The following is a 17,807-nucleotide window of genomic DNA, read 5'->3' as shown; positions in this document are numbered from 1 at the left end:
AGGGGCCGGCGGGTCCTGGGGGCTGGGGCAGCCGACGGCGTGGGGCGGGGGACCCCGGCCAGCCTCGCCGTCTCCCCACCTGCCACCCGTTTCCTGCAGGGCTGGGGCGTGGGGGTTAGCCAGGGTCAGCCGAGGGGGAGTGGCCGCGGCCCCCGATGGCCCTGCACAATGAGGGGTCGCCGGGAGGCAGGGGTCTCGGGCGGGACGAGGTGGGTGGGGCGGGCGTGGCCGCGACCTGGAGGGAGGGGCAGCCCTGGCCACGCGTGGGGGAGGGGTCCCTGCCCCTGCTCAGAGGCTGCTCGCCCGCAGCTCTCGGAACTCTCCTCCTTCCACACGCATTTTGTCTTCCCGTCCCCAACCCCCCAGCCATCCCCACTCCCCCAAAGTCAGCAGTACCCTCCACTGCTTCCCATCTCCATGGCAACGGTGCAGGAGCCGGGCCTGGTGTGGGGGGGAGGGACCAGACCAGACATTCTGGTTTCCGGTGCTGGGGTGGGAGGAGGGGGGAGTAAGGGGGAGACAGACCCTACTTGGAAGGGACCCGCTCCGTGAGGCACCCATAGGGGAGAACCGCAGCACTTTGGAGGCCACCCTACACCGTGGGCCCCCAGATCCTTGCCTCACCTCCTAGCTCGCTCCCCAGTCGCCCTCCGCACCCGCAGTGCCCCTCAGAGTCCCAGCAATGCCAGGCCACCCACCCTGCAGCCTGGCCAGAGCTGCCCACAGGTCACTCGAGGTCTCCCACGCCCGACCACCGCCCACCAAGGCCAGCAGCCCACCGTCACTTGGACACTGCTCCCAGGCCAGCCTCCGGCTCAGGGTGCCCAAGGCCACTTCTCCTGGGCCCCTCGGGGACATCCTATGCAAGATGCTCTGCCCTGTGCCACCCCCTACCCGGTGGCCCTGGCTCCCCTGGGGCAGCCGATTCCCCAGCAGCCCTCTGCACATTTAGGCAACCACACTTCTGTGAAGTCTCGGGGTTCTACTGGCTCTCGGGCACCTCCTGCCGCCCTAGGCTCACCACACCTCCGTCTCCTCCTTACTACAGCTCAGCCTTGTCTCCCCCAGGGTGAGCGGCCAGGCCCGGGCCAGGAGGGCAGGATGCCGGTCGCTAGGTCCACCTGTCTGTCCTTAGCTAATTTTAGCTGCATTTTTCTGTGGCCTGACAAAGTGGGCCAGTAGCTCCCGCGGTGATTGTGTGGTTTCTGGGACGTGGCCACGTTGGGTCAGCAGCAAAGTGGGGCGCAGGGGGGTGCGGGGCTGCGAACAGGGCCAAGGGCAGGCAAGGAGACAGGGGCTGGGAGCACCTCGAGATGTGGGCATGCGTGGGGTGCTGGTGCGGCAGGAGGGCCTGAGGGTGAGGCCTGAGGGTGTGCTCGCCGCCTTCCAGCCTGCCCAGAGCAGTGGGCGAGGCCACCCTTGACTGCTGCTGCTGAGTGGAGCCAGTGGCCTCCGCGGAGCCCCTGACTCGAAGTCTGACGCTGACCTCGGCCCCTGCAGCTCCCTGTGATGCTGCCGTCCCCCACCGCCCCGTGGCCCCACGATGACCCACAGCCCCGCGACAAGCGAGGACGAGGAACGCCACAGTGCCAGCGAGTGTCCCGAGGGGGGCTCAGCGTCCGACAGCTCCCCAGACGGGCCAGGGCGAGGCCTCCGGGGGACCCGGGGCCAGGGCAGTGGGGCACCTGGTAACCTGGCCTCGGCCCGAGGCCTCCAGGGCCGCTCCATGTCTGTCCCTGACGACGCCCACTTCAGCATGATGGTCTTCAGGATTGGCATCCCGGACCTGCACCAGACAGTGAGTGACAGCGACCGTGAGGAGGGGGCTGAGCCTGGGCTGGGGCGGGGAGGCCTGTGAGACCGGTGTCCTCCCTGGAAGGCCCCATGTCTGTCCCCAAATGCACCCCATCTCCGGGCCCCCCAATCATCCTCCACCACCGCTTGCCGGGACCCCTGACCCACCCTGGCCCCTGCTGTCCACTCCCCCGCAGAAATGCCTGCGCTTCAACCCCGATGCCACCATCTGGACAGCCAAGCAGCAGGTGCTCTGCGCCCTGAGCGAGAGCCTGCAGGACGTGCTCAACTACGGCCTCTTCCAGCCGGCCACCTCCGGCCGCGACGCCAACTTCCTGGAGGAGGAGCGGCTGCTACGGGAGTACCCCCAGTCCTTCGAGAAGGGGGTCCCCTACCTGGAGGTGAGGCCACAGCCTCCCCAGCCCGTCTGCTGCCTGCAAGAGAGGGCATGGCCCCCAAACACCCACAGCCCCAACTCTGTGACTGTCCCAGCCCAGACCCAAGCCAGGAAACCCCAGTGACCGTTCTGATGGCTTCTGAATCATGGTAGAGTGCTCACGGGGCCTGAATTCATGTCAATTTGTCTCTCCTTGACCAGCTGAGTAGCCTTGGCCGGTCCCTTCCCCACCCCAAGCCTCTCTAGCTCATCACTTGGGGAAGGACTCGAAGTTCCAGCGGGCATTCTAGAACGTTCCCTGCGGGCTCAGATGCAACTCCATGGAGGCAGGGCCATACGCCTAGTCCTTAGCAAATTCCCCGCCACCTCTGCCCACCCAGCCCCGGCCCCGCCCTGGGGGAGCTGGAGCAGGACAGCCCTGACCTCCGCAGCTCCTGACTCCACACCTCTCCCCCCACCCCCGCATCCCGCCTCAGTTCCGATACAAGACCCGAGTTTACAAACAGACCAACCTGGACGAGAAGCAGCTGGCCAAGCTGCACACGAAGGTGAGCGACCCCCTGGGACCCCTCCCCACAGGGCCAGTCCTCTGCTGCCCAGTCAGTTTCCCCTGCTCGACTTGGGGTACTGCATCACAATAGGGAGCTCCCTGTATCCCACTGTAACCGATGATTCCTACTTCCCTCTCTGGCCCCTTGTCTTCAGCCCAGGCCCACCTGGATCCGTGGACTCCCCCTTTTCTTCTCCTGATACCCCCACACCACTCAGGACCCCTTTCCTGCCCTCCCTGGGCCTGGAACTCTGGTGCCCAGGGCTCTGCCCAGGGACTATTTCATAGACACCCTGCAGTTCCCCGTCCACAGCCCAATCTCCCAACTGCAAGGGTCAGCCCCTCCTCTCAGCCACCCTGATCCTCCTGAGACGTCTGGCTCCAGGCCGGGGTGCCCCGTGTCTCCCCTGGTCACCTAAAAGCTGGGAGGAAGTTAGGGGCTGCTGTGTCCAGAAGGGGAGGATTCCTGACACTCGGGAAGAAAAGAACCCCAATCCCGCCTACCCATGCCTGTCCCACACACCGTGCCTTCCGTTCTTTCCTCTCCTTGATGTGCTCGTTCCTCCCGTCCACATGTGTCCTGCTGAGGGTTACGTGCACAGGGGGTTGCCAAGATTAAGTGCAAAAACAGTAAAGTGCCTTTCTAATAGTTTCCATTTGGCTTACCTGTTGGAACAGTGATATGGATTTATTCGTTCAAGAACATCTATCATCAAAATAAATGTCACCATCTTGATGGCTTTTCTTGTCCTTTTTCCTTGGAGGTGGCTACTAGAAATTTTCCCATTCTGTAGGCTGAGTGTGGTGGTGCACGCCTGTGATCCCAGCCCTTGGGAGGCTGAGGCAGGAGGGTTGGTTGCCGTGAGGTTGAAGCCAGCCAGCCTGGGCTGCATAGATCCTGTTTTAAAAAAAGAAGAAAGACACTTTCCGGTGCCATCTGCCGCTGGCTGTGTATTTCCACTGGGCGGCGCTGTTCCGGATCTCTGCTTTCCCCTTGGGCCCTGACCCTCCCGTCTTCTCTCTCTCTCTCTCCTTGGCACCTCAGACAGGGTTGAAGAAGTTCCTGGAGTATGTGCAGCTCGGGACGTCTGACAAGGTGGCGCGACTGCTGGACAAGGGGCTGGACCCCAACTACCACGACTCGGATTCGGGAGGTAGAGGCCTGGGCGGAACATCCGCACCCAGATCAGTTTTTGCCAGTGCCAGTCCCAGTTTGTCACCCTTCTGAGAGGGAGGCCACAGCTCAGGTTGTGGGTGTTGAGCTGGGGCCAAGGAGTGGGAGCCGGGAGCGGGGAAGGCCGGGAAGGTCACAGGCCTGCACATGACCAGCCTTTCTCGCCCCTCAGAGACCCCCTTGACTCTAGCGGCCCAGACTGAAGGCTCTGTAGAGGTGATTCGAACTCTGTGCCTGGGTGGAGCCCACATTGACTTCCGGGCCCGGGATGGCATGACAGCGCTGCACAAGGCCGCGTGTGCCCGACACTGCCTGGCGCTCACGGTGAGGCTGGCCTCCCACCCCAGCCGGGTCCCTTCTCCTTTTCTTTTTGTTCTGTCTCAAACCCCACTTTTTTAATTTCTGATTGTAAAAATAGCCTTCTTTAGCTGGGCATGGTGCTGCAGCCCCAGAAAGGCTCCTCTCTGACCCCACTCATTGCCCGCAAACAGTGTGCTCCCCGCTGTGCCACCGACACACCCTGAAACCACCCTTCAGCCACCCTTTCTTTTTTCTTTTTTTTTCCTGGTACCAGGGATCGAACTCAGGACCTTTTGAGGCAGGTGCCGTGCCACTGAGCTGAATGCCCCACCGTCGGCCACCCTTTCTAACCAGTGCTTCCCCCCCTTCCCTCATGACAAACACAGCCCCTTGCTCACATACCTCACCAAAATGCCCTTTCCCAGCCCTGTTTCCCCACAAACTGCAGGACTCCCCCTCCCCCCAGTACTGGACAGCCCCAGCCCTTTTCCATTTTTATTTTGAGACAACACCTCACTAAGTTGCCTGAGCTGGGTCCCCCTGCCTCAGCCTCCCAGAGAGCTGGGATCGCAGCATGGGCCACACCATGCCTGTCTAACAGATGCTGTTCACATATCCCCGATGCACACTCACCCTGAAGCTCCATCCACGCACGCACGCATGCACGCTCACGCGCTTGGTCTTTACTGCCTGATCCGTTAGCTGCTGGTCACATGAGACTATTTAAATTTCAATTAATTTAAATTAAATTAAATTAAATTAAAATTTCAGCTCCTGGGGTTCACTGGCCCTGTGTGGGCACCGGGTTGGACTATGCTGTTGGAGACCAGCTCCCATGGACAGTCTTCTGCAGGGTTTCCCCGCTTGGGCTGCTGTCAGTCCCTCCTCACCTCACGTTAATGCTCAGAGCCACCCATTCAACGGGGCTGCTCCCTGCCCTGCCCAACCCCCATCTCAGGGAGGCTGGTGCAGGGCCTGCCTTCCCCCAAAGCTTGCCTGTCTCAGGTGCCCTCTGTGCCCCATCTTTGGGCTTCTGGTCTTGGCCAGGGGACCTCTTGTGTCCGGACCCCATGGTCTCATTTGTCCCCTGCTAACATCTGTGGCCACTGACGTCCCCACTGGCCCACCCATGGCCGCCCACAAGAGGAGGTGGAGCAGGGAGTCAGAGCATCAGGGTCCTCTCGAGGAATCTCCCCTGGCCCCTTGTTCATGAGGGGGGGAGTGGCCCGGAGCAGGGAAGGGCCTGGCTCAGGGTCACAAAAGGGTGTCGTGGAGGTCAGTGTGGGTCACCAGGACTCCCCTCCTCAGTTCTCATGTGACTGTCCTCTGTCCCCCCCCACACACTCCCTAGGCACTCCTGGACCTCGGGGGATCCCCCAACTACAAGGACCGCCGGGGCCTAACCCCTCTGTTCCACACCGCCATGGTGGGGGGGGACCCCCGCTGCTGCGAGCTGCTTCTGTACAACAGAGCCCAGCTGGGCATAGCAGACGAGAATGGCTGGCAGGAGATTCACCAGGTGCTCCAGGCTCCGTGGAGGGTGGAGGGAGCCCGGGCCCTGAGGCATCAGGCGCCTGGGCCGGGATCCAGGTGCTAGGGTCCCCACAGAAGGTGGGGTGAGAACAGCAGGGTCCCACAGAGGAGAAGGTGGGCTAGGAGGCTAGGCAGTGCGGTCCCTGAGTGGCTGGGCCTGGCCTCGGCCCCTTGCAGGGCCAGACGGGCACCCCAGCTTTAGCAGGGACGTTCAGGCTTGTGCAGCTGACACCCTCACTCCCTGCCCAGGAGCGGAGGGGAGGGGAAGAAAGGGTGCATGCTGGGGGTTCTGGCCTCAGGGGAGGGGCCGGAAGGCGGCAAGGTGGCCGGGTCTGATCCCTCTGCTCCCGTGCCTCCAGGCCTGTCAGCGGGGCCACTCTCAGCACCTGGAGCACCTGCTCTTCTACGGGGCTGAGCCTGGAGCCCAGAATGCCTCGGGGAACACGGCCCTGCACATCTGTGCTCTCTACAACAAGGTCTGTCCTGGCAGTGACACCCACCGCCCACCCCTCCACCTGTAGACACCTCCCCAGGGCCAGCCTGCCAGCCACTGCACCCTCTGCTCCTCAGTTTCCATTCTTCATCCGCCCACCAACCCATCCATCCATCCGTCCATTCACCTGTCCATCTACCTGTCCACCCATCCATTCTCCCTCCATCTCTCCATCAGGTACAGGCTGAGCACCTGTCCTGTGTCAGGCCCAGAGCTGGCTGCTGGGCACAAAGTGTTGAGTTCATGGTCCAGCAAGGGCCAGGTGACATCCCTTGCTCTTACAGCCCTTACAATGCAGAGAGCTCTGAGAGACATCAGGGGAGTCCAGGTTCCCTCAGGACCCTTATCTGGGTTGGGCTTGGGTGGAGCTGGCATCCTGGAGAATGCCACCATTGTTAAGATGAGGGGGGAGTCGACTGGGCAGAGGGGGAAGAAGATCCTCCAGCCACAGGGCACAGCCTGTGCAAAAGAGCAGAGGGGCAGAGCGAGGGCTGTTACCAGCCATGGAAGGGTTCGGGAGCCCCATCTGCCATGTGTCTGCAGCCAGCCAGCAGTATGTATGGACTCTGCACGCTGCCACATCAGGGGACAGGAAAGGCCAAGGCAGAGTCCACAGGCGAGAGGATGTGTTGTCCCCTCGGCAATTCAGGGCTGGGTGGACGGGCCCCAGATGGTCCCCACCCTGGCAGATCCCCAGAGAGCCAGCAAGATGAGCAGACAGGAGGTCTCGCAGAGCGAGCTGGGACAGCCGTTGGCGATCCCAGGCGGTGCCCCCTCGGGACCTCAGCCCTCCTCCAACTTCTTGCTGCCCCTGCCCTTGTAGGGCTGCGGCGGGCACGTGGGGGTGGGGGACAGGGCCTGGCGTGACGCTGCTGGCCCACCGGCCCCCTCCCTCCAGGAAGCCTTCAGGAACAGCCCCAGCCCCTTCTGCCTCACGAGAACTTGCAGTGCTGGGTACTTGGCAGGTGGCCACGTGCTGCCGTGTGGCAGTGAGCAGTATGCTCAGCGCCGAGGGAGGACTCAGTGTTTGTCAAACTGAAGCAGCAGGGCCCGGCGCATCCCCTCCCCGCTGGCTGAGTCTCCTGCTCCCTGACACAGGCCTCATGGCCCCAGGCGAGAAAGCCCCACATCGGGCAGGTGAAGGGGCCTCTGACAAGCCCCCTTCGAAGCCCCTCCTGCAGATGGCATCCCATCAGCTGGCTGAAAGGCTGAGTGATCATGGACTGAAGGGCTCCTCCCCAGAAGCAAGCCATAACGATGATGACTGTGATTATGATGGTCATTGCCAGTGTCAGGCAGGAGACGCGCCATTCATCCGAGTGGGGGGAAATGTCACACAGAGAATGATCCAGCAGGCGCAGTTACATGTAGCAGGCCAGAAGAGTGGGTCGCTTCCTCCCCCCGCGTCCTTCTTCTGTTCTGTGAACGGGTCAGTAGCTCATGCCCACCCCTCGGAGGAGGCCTCGCTCAGCGTGGTGTCTAATGGCACAGGCCGAACACACGCAAGCTCACTTTCTGTTTCTCCTCCACCCAGGCTGGACACAGGCCCAGGGCTGACCGTTACTGGCTCTCGATTGTGCTGGCCCCTGGGGAGCCTGTGTGAGCCCTGGCAGGATGGTCAGGGCTGGGCCTCGAATGCCTCCAGGGTGGGGGCTGAGTCTCATGAACTGGGCACAGTAGGCTGGCTGCATCCTTACGGAATGAATGAATGAAGGAATGAATGAATGATGGGTTAGCTGTCTTGATTTCCTCCGGGACTGTGCAGATGCCTGGCTCGCAATGTTCAACAGGTATCTCCTTGTTCCAGCAGTCGCACGACTCTGTGAATGAATGAATGGGTTTGAACAAGTGAAGTTTGGCTGGCAGCTCCACCCTCAACCTTTCCATGCACACTGATTGAGCACCTACTGTGTGCCTGGGCGCAGGGCTGGGGGTTCGAGAGGACTCAGAGGCAGCGTGTGCCCTGGGAGGGTGGGGGGAGTTCGCAGTCTGGCGGGGAGGCAGATGTGTAAACAAATAATCGCAATCCCGTGAGATAAGCGTTAGTTTGTAAGTAAACAGAGCTTCTGCACCCAGTGGAGGGAGCCACTGACTGAGACTTAGCTGTCTGCTCAGTTTGGTCAGCACAGGAGGAAGGGGGCAGGCTGGTGCTCTGTGCTCCGGCCCTGTGCCTCAGGTGGCAGTCTGCAAACGTGCATGTGGCAGTGGTTAACAGCATGGCTGGCACACGTGCTCACCCCTCACAGCACGCCTAGAACACCAAGTAACTGCTGTCCAGAGAGTGACCTTGGCAACTGAGCCATGCATTTGTGGAGGGATCAGAAGGCCAGGCTCGAGTCTTGACCGCTAGCTCACTGGGTGCGTGGCCCCAGGCATGGGACTTGCCCTCTCTGAGCCTGTCCCGGAGAAGTCTGTACTCGGCCCCTTGGAGGATACTTGTGGAAGTGGGGAAATAAGGAGCTGCTTGTAGTTTAGCATCAGAGAGCCAGAGTGGAACTGAGCTGGAGCCTGTTCCAGAGTGGACCAGGCAGGCTGGGGCTGGCCAGGCCAAGGAAGGGGGCATCTGCCCCCAGCTGACTGTTTATGCAGCATCCCGGGGGCCAGCACTACTCCAGATGTCGAGTGCACAGACAAAATCCTGCTCCAGTGTAACTCACCATATAAGAAAGGAGAGACACCAGAGAGGCATGTGACATGGAAAATGGAATTTCAGGGTGGTGTTGTGAAGAAAATGAGTTGATACTGACTTAGAAGAATGCCTGGCATATACCAGAGGGTCACATAAAAGTAAATGGAAAGGAATAAGCCCAGGGAATTCTTTCAGTCAGAAAGGCCAGAGACAGCCTCTTGAAGAAGTGGGATTTGAGCAAGAAGCCGAATGAAGTAGGAAAGCAAGGTGTGCACAGATCTAGGAGGAGAGGGTTCCAAGCAGGGGAGCAGCAGGCCCAAGGCACTGTGGCAGGAGGCCGGTGTGGGCTGCAGCCCCAGGATCCAGCCAAGGCGGTAGAAGGTGAAATTGGTGAAGGCAGGGCCAGGGCAGACAGCTCGGCTGAGACCCTCGAAAGTGTGGCCAGGGCGTAGGTTTCAGCCAGAGAATTCGAAGGAGAGGCACGATTGTCATCGCTGAGGGACTGATTGGGTGAAGATGGCGCGCCTGTCCCCACTGCCCGGTCCCCGCCCTCTGTCCTCCAGGATGTGCCCCCTCCTTCCTCCTGGGGCTGGCAGTGTGAGGTTAAGATCAAAGACCTCAGGCCGGGGATTTAGCTCAGTGCTTCCGCCTCCTGCCTCATAAGCGCAAGGTCCCAAGTTCGATCCCCGGTACCAAAAAAAAAAGTAAAAAGAAAAAACAAGATCAAAAACCTTGGGCCGGGGGTTTAGCTCAGTGGTTCTGACGCCTGCCTCGCAAGCACAAGGTCCTGAGTTCGATCCCTGGTACCAAAAAAAACCCAAAAAACCTTGGAGTCAGACACCTGAGTTGGAATCTGAGTGCCCTCAGCCACCCATCGAGTGTGTGACCTTGAGCTCCTTCGGGAGCCTTAGTTCCCCATCTGTAAAATAGGGACAATCATTTCCATCTCGCGGGGCTGGCAGGCAACTCCAAGAGGGAGCTTGCGCCTCTCAAGTCCCAGCACCCGGTGCGGTGTAGCCTTCTCCTCGCTTCCGCCCTCTAGGGGACACTTAGCAAAGTCTGGAGATCACTTTGGTTGTCAGGGCCGGGGAAGGGACTGCTGCTGGCATCTAGTGGTAGAAGCCAGGAGGCTGCTCAACACCCTGCCGGGCAGAGCATCACAGACCCAAGACCCTGCTTCAGATCAGCACTGTCAGCCAGACACAAGCCTGGCCACGGCCACTAAACGTCCTTAATCTCCTGCATCCTGGTGGCCACATTTAAGGAGGAAGTGTCAGGTGACACTGACTTTAGTCACATACTTTATTTCATCCAACTTATCTTAACTATTACCGTTTCAACATGGAATCAATATAAAAATTATTCGTTGGGGTTTTTTTTTGCACACTAAGTCCTTGAAACCCTGCCTGTATTTCGTACACCCAGCTCATGTGCCCTTGCATTTACAGTGTTCAGAGCCTCTGGCTCGGGGCTGCTGCTCTAGGCCGTTCAGATTTGGGTTGGATCATTCCTGAAGTTCTTAGCGTGGTTCCGATGCCAGAATCTGCTCACAGTGACCTTTGGTTATTTTTCCCTGTGTCCCGTGCTTCCGGCTCCCATCCTCAGGAGACCTGCGCCAGGATCCTCCTGTATCGAGGGGCCAACAAGGATGTGAAGAATAATAGCGGACAGACACCCTTTCAGGTCGGGGCTGTAGGGGACAGCAAGGAATGCTGGGAGGGAGTTCAGTTTGGGGGAGGGAAGGCTGGGTCGCTGGTTTGGGGAACCTCAGGGTGTTTCCTCCCTCTCTTGCCACCCGGACCCCTTCTCCAGGTGGCAGTGATTGCTGGGAACTTCGAGCTAGGGGAGCTCATCCGGAACCATCGGGAGCAGGATGTGGGTGAGGAGGGGGAGCTGGGACGACTTGGGGTTCAACCGTGGAGTTGCCCACTAGTTCATGGTGGGGTTGAGGGGCCCAGGCTGGAGTAGGGGGCCAGATGGATGGAGGAGCGGGGGATTCTAGGCCCCTGCTCTTTCTCATCTCTATCTTTCTCTCCCATGCCTCTCCTGCCCGAATGGTTCCCTCCTGCCTCTGTTTCCCTGTCCCGTCCATCACCGATCCACCAACTGGCCTCTCAGTGCCCTTTCAGGAGTCCCCAAAGTACGCGGCTCGGCGACGGGGACCCCCAGGGGCAGGGTTGACAGTGCCCCCTGCGCTGCTCAGGGCCAACAGCGACACCAGCATGGCGCTGCCCGACTGGATGGTGTTCTCTGCCCCGGGGCCCTCACCCTCCGGGGCCCCGGGCCCTACCTCAGGGCCCCAGGTCCAGTCACAGCCCTCAGCCCCCAGCACCAAGCTCAGCAGCGGGACCCTCCGAAGTGCCAGCAGCCCTCGGGGCGCCAGGGCCCGGTCCCCATCCCGAGGGAGGCACCCCGAGGATGCCAAGAGGCAACCCCGAGGACGGCCCAGGTAGGAGGGCTTGGCCCTGGCCCCCAGCCCCCAGCCAAGCCTCGCACCCTCCTTGGGACTTAACTGGCCTCGAGGCCAGCCCGGCTGCCCACCTGCTGCCCTGAGCTGGCGGCAGGTCCCCTGTCCCTACTTGTCCCTTGTGTAACACAAGGCCATTGTGAGCTACTGTCCCCAAATGTGTCACGTGCCATGTGTCATGGCAGGTGTGTAGGGGCCGGGAGCCCCCCGGAGTGTCGGTTCTAGCCCCTGCAGATTGATAGAACCGCAGGGAGAGACTAGAGGGAGGCCAGCAGGAGGGGCCAGGCTGTGGGAGGTCTGTCCAGACTTGAGGATGAGAGGGATGGAGAGGTCCCAGCAGGGGGATGGACCATCCTGGGGCGGGGAGGGGTGGGATGGCAGGCAGAGGGCTTGGGCTTGACCCAGGTGGAAGCTCGTGACCTGGGGGATGACACAGCCCCAGGTCAGCTCCAGGAAATGGAATCAGGTGGTGCGTGCAGGACCACGGGAGGGGGCAGAGCCGGAAGCCCAGAGGCAGGAGTGGGAGCTGGGGGGCAGCAGCGGGCCGGCAGAGAAAGCCCCCAAATGCCCTCTTCCCCCAGGATGCCGGGGCCGGGAAACCCACTCAACGACCCCCCCCATGCTCAGTGCTCTTCCCACCCAAGGGCCCCTTGCACATGCCCCTTCCCTCCTCTCTGCCCGCCTCTCACACCCTCTGTGTTTGCAGCTCCAGCGGGACGCCCCGGGAAGGGCCTGCCGGGGGAACGGGGGGCTCCGGGGGTCCTGGGGGCTCCCTGGGCAGCCGAGGCCGAAGGAGGAAACTCTACTCAGCAGTCCCTGGACGCTCCTTCATGGCTGTGAAGTCGTACCAGGCCCAAGGCGAGGGCGAGATCTCCCTGAGCAAGGGCGAGAAGATCAAAGGTAACCGGGCAGGGCTGAAGGGGCTAAAGGGCCAGGTGAGCCCTGCTCTTGGGGAGACGTCCAGGATCTGAGCCTCAGGCACCAAGAATGAGTTCCACCCACTCTGGGGACCTCAGGGATCCCCAAGAAGGCCCTCTGCCTTGGAGGAGCAGAAAGTGTAGCTGAGGTGACCCAGTCAGGTGGAGGAGGGGACACAAGGATTCTTGGGACCCGTAGGCGGAGCATTTCACCTCTTGGTCTCTAGACTCCTGCTGGCCCTTTCCGGAGGATGTCAGGAGCCCTGCTGTTCAGAGCAAGGACGTGGTGCAGCAACCTGCCCAAGGTCCCCCATGGGAGCTGGGCTTCCTGCTCCCTTCGTGAACCATGAACCCAAGTAGCCAGACTTGCATCTCCCCCAGCTGGGGTTCTCACTGAGAAATGGAGCTCAGCCCGAGGCCCCTTCAGGGGTGGCTGCAGTCCTGGGCCCTTGTCCCTCTCTCCTCTTCTAGTGCCCTTGCCTCAGGCCTTTGGGGGTCATCCCCAGTGAGCACTGTCGAGCCTGGGAGGGGTGCTGTGGTTAGTTCCAGGGGAAGAACCATTCTGCATCAGACTACCTGCCCAGGGGGCTAAGCAGTGTAGCAGCTGAGAGCCACCTGCCCGCTTCAAAGCCTGGCTCCAGTACTTCCTAGTGGGGTGGCCCCAGGCACGTCACTTCTCTGGGCCTCAGTTTCTTCATCTGTAAAATTCGAGCCTGGTGAAGACAATGAGTCATGTAAAGCTCCCAGATCCATGCTTTCTACCAACAGGCTGTGCCCGAGGGCCAGCCCTACTCCAGGCACTCAGAGGAAAGGCCCAGGGCGCCCAGTGAGCAGGGAGGGTCCCACCTGGGAGGCAGCCTCAAGGAGGGCTCCTCAGGTATTCAGGGAGCAGAGGGTCTTCTGGTAGCCTGAGTTCCTGCAGGTGAGGAGGTCACAGGCATTGGTTGCTGGGTCACCAGGGCTGGTTTGCAGAACAAATGAATGGCCAGATGCTGAGAGGGTGAGTGAAGGGCTGAATGCAGACGCTGCCTGTGCAGCTCCATCACAGCCAGGGAGCCTGGGAGGTAGAGGAGGGGGAGAGAAGGAAGGAAGGAAGAGAAACTGAGGTCAGTGTGAGACCCAGCAGACTCTCCCATTGCCTTTTTAAACCACAAGCACAAAAGTTCTCTACAGGAAGAGGACACACTGTTCTCTTGGGGTTTTGTTTGTTTGTCTGTTTGTTGTTTTTTTGGCACCTGGGATAGAACTTAGGACCTTGCACTTGGGAAACAGTCTCTCTGCCACTGAGCTAAATCCCCAGCCCCGTCTTGGTATTTTTTGTTGGGGGGCAGTACTAGAGATGGAACCCTGAGAGCTGCATCCCTACATCCCTAGTTTTTCCTTTTTTTTTTTTTTTTTTTGAGACAGGTCTTGCTGAGTCTCTAAGTTGCCCAGACTGGGTTCAAACTTGCCATCCTCCTGACTCAGCCTCCCAGAGTGGTGGGATTACAGATGTGCACCACCATGCTGAGGGCTGCCCTTGCTTTTTTTTTTTTTCTCAGTACCAGGGATCGAACTCAGGACCTTGCACTTGCCAGGCAGGCGCCAGCACCACTAAGCTAAATCCCGGCCCAGCCCTTGGTTTTTATATCCCCTTCTTTCATGACAAGGGACTTAACTGCCTCAGGACCTGCCAGAGGATAACTGAGAGGGGGACTGGTAGGAGGTGGCCTCCAGCCATGGGCGTCACAGAGCTCCCTCTCCCTCCCCTCGGGATCCCGCCCCGCCCTCTTGTCCCTTCACCCACCTTGAGGTCCCTGGGGACCTCCTGTTCTTGCCATTCCCCCGATGCCCCGTGTCCCTCTCTAGCCTCTTGTGACACCCTACTCCTGCCTGAGCAGCCCTTCCTCACTCTGGTTCCTCAGCTGTCGGGATCCCTCAGGTCTCAGCTTACATGTTGCATCCTCAGGGACTCAGGGCCCCTTCGCTGCCTGGCTTCTGTGCCTTCATATGGCCTCTTCCCAGTTGCCCTGTTCCTTCCCCTTGAGCTCCGGCCTTGGTTTCTGATCCCGAAGTCCCTCTGGTCTGTGAGCTCTAGGAGGGGAGGAACTGAGCTGCCTGCACTCACCAGGGCCGACTCTGCCACCTCATCATGATCCGCCTGAAATAAGTATTTGTTCAGTGGACCAGTGAGGGACTGCAAGACAGCCCAGCAGTCTCATCTGGCCAAGAAACCAGACTCCTGGCCAGCCCATCTCCCGCTTGGGACCATGACCTTGAGCTTCCCATCTTGATTCCCCAGAGAGTCAGTTTGTGTAGCGAGAAGCATCTGGTGGCCACCAGCCAACTCCTGGGGCAGGAACTTTTCTGTTACCGTCAGCTTCAATGGGAACCAGTTGTTCCCTACCTGGGAGTAGGGGAGGGTTCAAGGTGTGATCAAAAACGAAGTTGAGTGTTTAAATAAAATTTATTACAGTAGAAGAAGACACATTGGCCTGAATCCCCCTCCAAACGCCCCCCTCACTTTGAGCACACTTATCCCATTGTTGCCGCTTTCTGCAACAGTTCTGGAGTCCTCTTTCGTGAGTGTCTTTAGTTGTGCTCAGGTGGCCTCAATGTCCTGAATTGATCAAAAATGTTGACTTTTAAAAATTTTTTCCATTTATTATTTTTTTTCCATTTATTATTACATTTTAGGCATACAGTACATTTGCATTTATCATTGGGTGCTTGTACCTGTACATGCTGTATCTTGGTTCTTATAAATGTTGACCTTTTATGGCCATTTTGACTTTGGGGAAGAGCCAGAAGCCTCATGGTGCTAGATCCGATGAATAAGGTGGTAAGGACACACCGTGGCCTTTTCACCAGCCTGCCTTTCCACTGGATGACACTTGGCAGCAGCATTTGCTGTATTTTTTTTTTTTGGTACCGGGGATCGAACTCAGGTCCTTGCGCTTGCGCAGCAGGAGGTGAAACTACTGAGCTAAATCCCCGGCCCCATTCGCTGTATTTTTGATTGCACCTCACAAAGAGTCTCAGGAAAGAGGGCTTCCAGAGCTGCCTCAGAAAGGCCAGGATGATGGGATGAGTGTGCTCTAAGCAAGGAGTATTCTGAGGGGGATTCACAGCAGTGCGTCTTTTCCTGTACTAAAAGTTTTTAACACTCAGCATATATTTTGATCACATCTCATATGTGAAGGGCTGTGTGGTGACAGTCTGAAAATGCTGGAGACATGGAAGACCGTGTGTGCATCACTGTTGCCAGCAGAGGCAGAAGGCCCTTGGATGAAAAGTTAGCAACACATTAGTGACTACAGCATTAGCTGCGGCGCTGACTGGCCCACATGCAAATGCGGCTTCTCCAGCGGCTCCCGCTTTGACCCTGGGACGCTAGCTCTCCTAGCCCAGGTTTCCTCATCAGTGGATAAACTCACTGTCCTTGTCATCCCTCTCTGCACTTCGGTACCAGACATGGAAGGGCTGGGTGAAACTGGCAGGCAGGCCTGGTGGGAAGTGCCCTCCAGTCTTGCGGTGAGGCAGGAGGAAAGAGGCTAGTCTAATCTCCTTTCCCTCCTAGAGCCAGGAGAGGCCAAGGGGCGGAAGCGGGAGAGGCCTGGGAGCAAATGAGGAAAGATTAGCTGGCAAGGTGACTTCAGGAAGTGGCAGGGTAGGGATGGTGGAAGAGAGTCTGTGCTCATGATGGTTGCCCAAGTGCACACAGGGCCTCGAGAGGTTAAGGGTGGCATACAAGCGGGCTGTGGCCAGTGCCCGGAGGTGACGGGAACCACTCTGGACCCAAGCCCGACCTGAGCTGGGCAGACCGTGACAGGGGAAGAAGTCCTTTTCTCCACCGGGCAAACTGCAGAGGGGCGAGACTCGGGTTCTCCACCATCCTCTCATGCTTAAGGGTGTCCTCGGGCCATGAGCTGGGAATTCCGGGAAGGCTGGGCATCAGGCCTGGGGGCTGGGGGGCAATGCAGGACCTGCAAACATTTCTGTGTCCCACCCTGCAGTGCTCAGCATCGGGGAAGGAGGCTTCTGGGAAGGGCAGGTCAAAGGTCGAGTAGGCTGGTTCCCCTCTGACTGCCTGGAAGAGGTGGCAAACCGCTCCCAGGAGGGAAAGCAAGGTAATGAGGAGCCCCGGCACCCACGGCCCTTCCCTTCTCCCTCCTGACCAAGGGGGTGGGGGTGGGAAGTGAATGGGGAGGCAGGCTTGTGCTTTGCGAAGGGAGGCTCCAAGTTTGTCCCTTGTCCCTCTGCAGAGAGCCGCAGCGACAAGGCAAAGAGACTCTTCCGACATTATACCGTGGGCTCCTACGACAGCTTCGATGCCCCAAGGTAAATGTCCTCACCCTGCCAGGCGCCCCACCACCCGAACTTCCCTTCACATCCCACACTGTAAGTATACCCACCCCATCTAATCCCCCTTTCCCCTTTCTTGTCTTCTAATATTTGAAGGGATTGGAAGGGTGGAAGAAGGCAGAGTTAGCTTCAGACAACACAGCCCAGCCCCAAACCATCTTGGACAGCCACTGAGGCCGTCCGGCTCTGGGGAAGCCCAGACTAATGGGAGGGTGCGGGCAGGGGGTTGCTGGGGGTGCTTGTGTGTGTGTCTGGTTGGGTCCTGGGCCCTCCCTGTGCCCCTGTGTCTGTGCGGTCCCATGCAGCGGAAGTGGGTGTGCACCCCATGCCTTGCACTAGTGTGTGGGGCCAGCAGAGGGCGGGGCAGCGTGGGCAGAAGGGCACACTGATGCCTCTCCCCGCCCTGGCTGACTCGCTTCAGAAGCTTGATGGATGGGATTGGCCCAGGGAGGTGGGGGGGGCCCAGGGTCCAGATGGGAAGGGCGGGTGCCTCGGGGTGTGTGAGTGTGTACGTGCACACGGCCAGAGTGGAGGCCACAGGCGTGAACGTGCGTCTCTGTGGGTGGGCATGACACGCGTCTGTGCATGTGTGGCTGGAAATCCCTGGATGGACACCCTGGACCCCAGGCTCCATCCCACACTGTCGATCCAGGTGTGTTTGTGCATTGTGGAGCTGGCTGCACATATCTGTGCTTCCGTGTCTGTGGACAGCACTGCCAGAAGTGTTTGTGTGTCTGCTTACATGGGCACAGGTGGCCGTCTGTCCCGACCTGTCCTCCTGTGCATGTCAGAGTGTGCATGCCTGTGCATCCCTCCAGCTCTGGAGCTCAGGACCTGGAGTGTTGGGGGAGGGAAGAGCAGAGGAGAGGAGGGCTGTGGGCTTGGTCTTCCAGAGGGGCCATAATTCCGTGTCTGAAAGATGACACCCTCCTCCGCCGCCCCCCAAATCCTGGGAAGGGACCCCTTGTTCGTAGCGTCCTTCCATTAAATGTGTCCAAACCTATGTGTCTGTGTTCTGGCCCGTGGGGATGGGTCGGGGGAGGGGAGAAGAGAGAATAACGCGGGGAGGTGGGGCTGGGGTGCCACCCCAAGCCCGAGGGTCCGAGGTGCTTGACTGGTAGTGCGTGTTCACCTGGGACGTTTCCGGCTCTGGGCACTGGGTGAGTATCGAGGTCCCCTCACCCCGAGTCCCCCGCCGGCCTGTTCCTT

The 17,807-nt window shown here is 59.6% G+C and overlaps 1 protein-coding gene and 1 long non-coding RNA gene across 9 annotated transcripts in view; one reads left to right on the top strand and one right to left on the bottom strand.

Annotated features, from left to right (window-relative positions):
* Shank1 (SH3 and multiple ankyrin repeat domains 1) overlaps window positions 1-17,807 on the top strand; it is a 46,913-nt gene that overhangs the window by 4,370 nt on the left and 24,736 nt on the right. For 3 of the 8 annotated variants that reach the window (XM_087200647.1, XM_087200642.1, XM_087200648.1), the window contains exons 2-14: window positions 953-1,069; window positions 1,501-1,798; window positions 1,992-2,195; window positions 2,668-2,739; window positions 3,787-3,895; window positions 4,088-4,239; window positions 5,567-5,734; window positions 6,108-6,224; window positions 10,476-10,749; window positions 10,989-11,319; window positions 12,044-12,237; window positions 16,250-16,363; window positions 16,499-16,574. In XM_087200647.1, coding sequence (XP_087056773.1) covers window positions 1,544-1,798; window positions 1,992-2,195; window positions 2,668-2,739; window positions 3,787-3,895; window positions 4,088-4,239; window positions 5,567-5,734; window positions 6,108-6,224; window positions 10,476-10,749; window positions 10,989-11,319; window positions 12,044-12,237; window positions 16,250-16,363; window positions 16,499-16,574 — 2,066 coding nt within the window. In that variant the 5' untranslated portion in view covers window positions 953-1,069; window positions 1,501-1,543. Of the gene's footprint in view, window positions 1-252; window positions 1,070-1,500; window positions 1,799-1,991; window positions 2,196-2,667; window positions 2,740-3,786; window positions 3,896-4,087; window positions 4,240-5,566; window positions 5,735-6,107; window positions 6,225-10,475; window positions 10,750-10,988; window positions 11,320-12,043; window positions 12,238-16,249; window positions 16,364-16,498; window positions 16,575-17,807 lie in introns of those variants that run through there. The other 5 variants (XM_087200646.1, XM_087200644.1, XM_087200645.1 and 2 more) reach the window with 3 other exon arrangements.
* Window positions 12,231-16,254, bottom strand: LOC110346063 (uncharacterized). The gene is made up of 3 exons (XR_002389840.2): window positions 14,509-16,254; window positions 14,188-14,394; window positions 12,231-13,311 (listed from the first exon to the last, which is right to left on the bottom strand). It is a non-coding gene; the product is annotated as an uncharacterized LOC110346063 (long non-coding RNA).

This window comes from Heterocephalus glaber, unplaced genomic scaffold, assembly GCF_053883595.1.
Source record: "Heterocephalus glaber isolate CG9 unplaced genomic scaffold, H.glaber_assembly_v1.0 deba00001744, whole genome shotgun sequence".
Classification (NCBI taxonomy): Eukaryota; Metazoa; Chordata; class Mammalia; order Rodentia; family Bathyergidae; genus Heterocephalus; species Heterocephalus glaber.
Note: the sequence above shows the minus strand (reverse complement) of the source record. Positions and strands in the feature narration are given on the sequence as shown.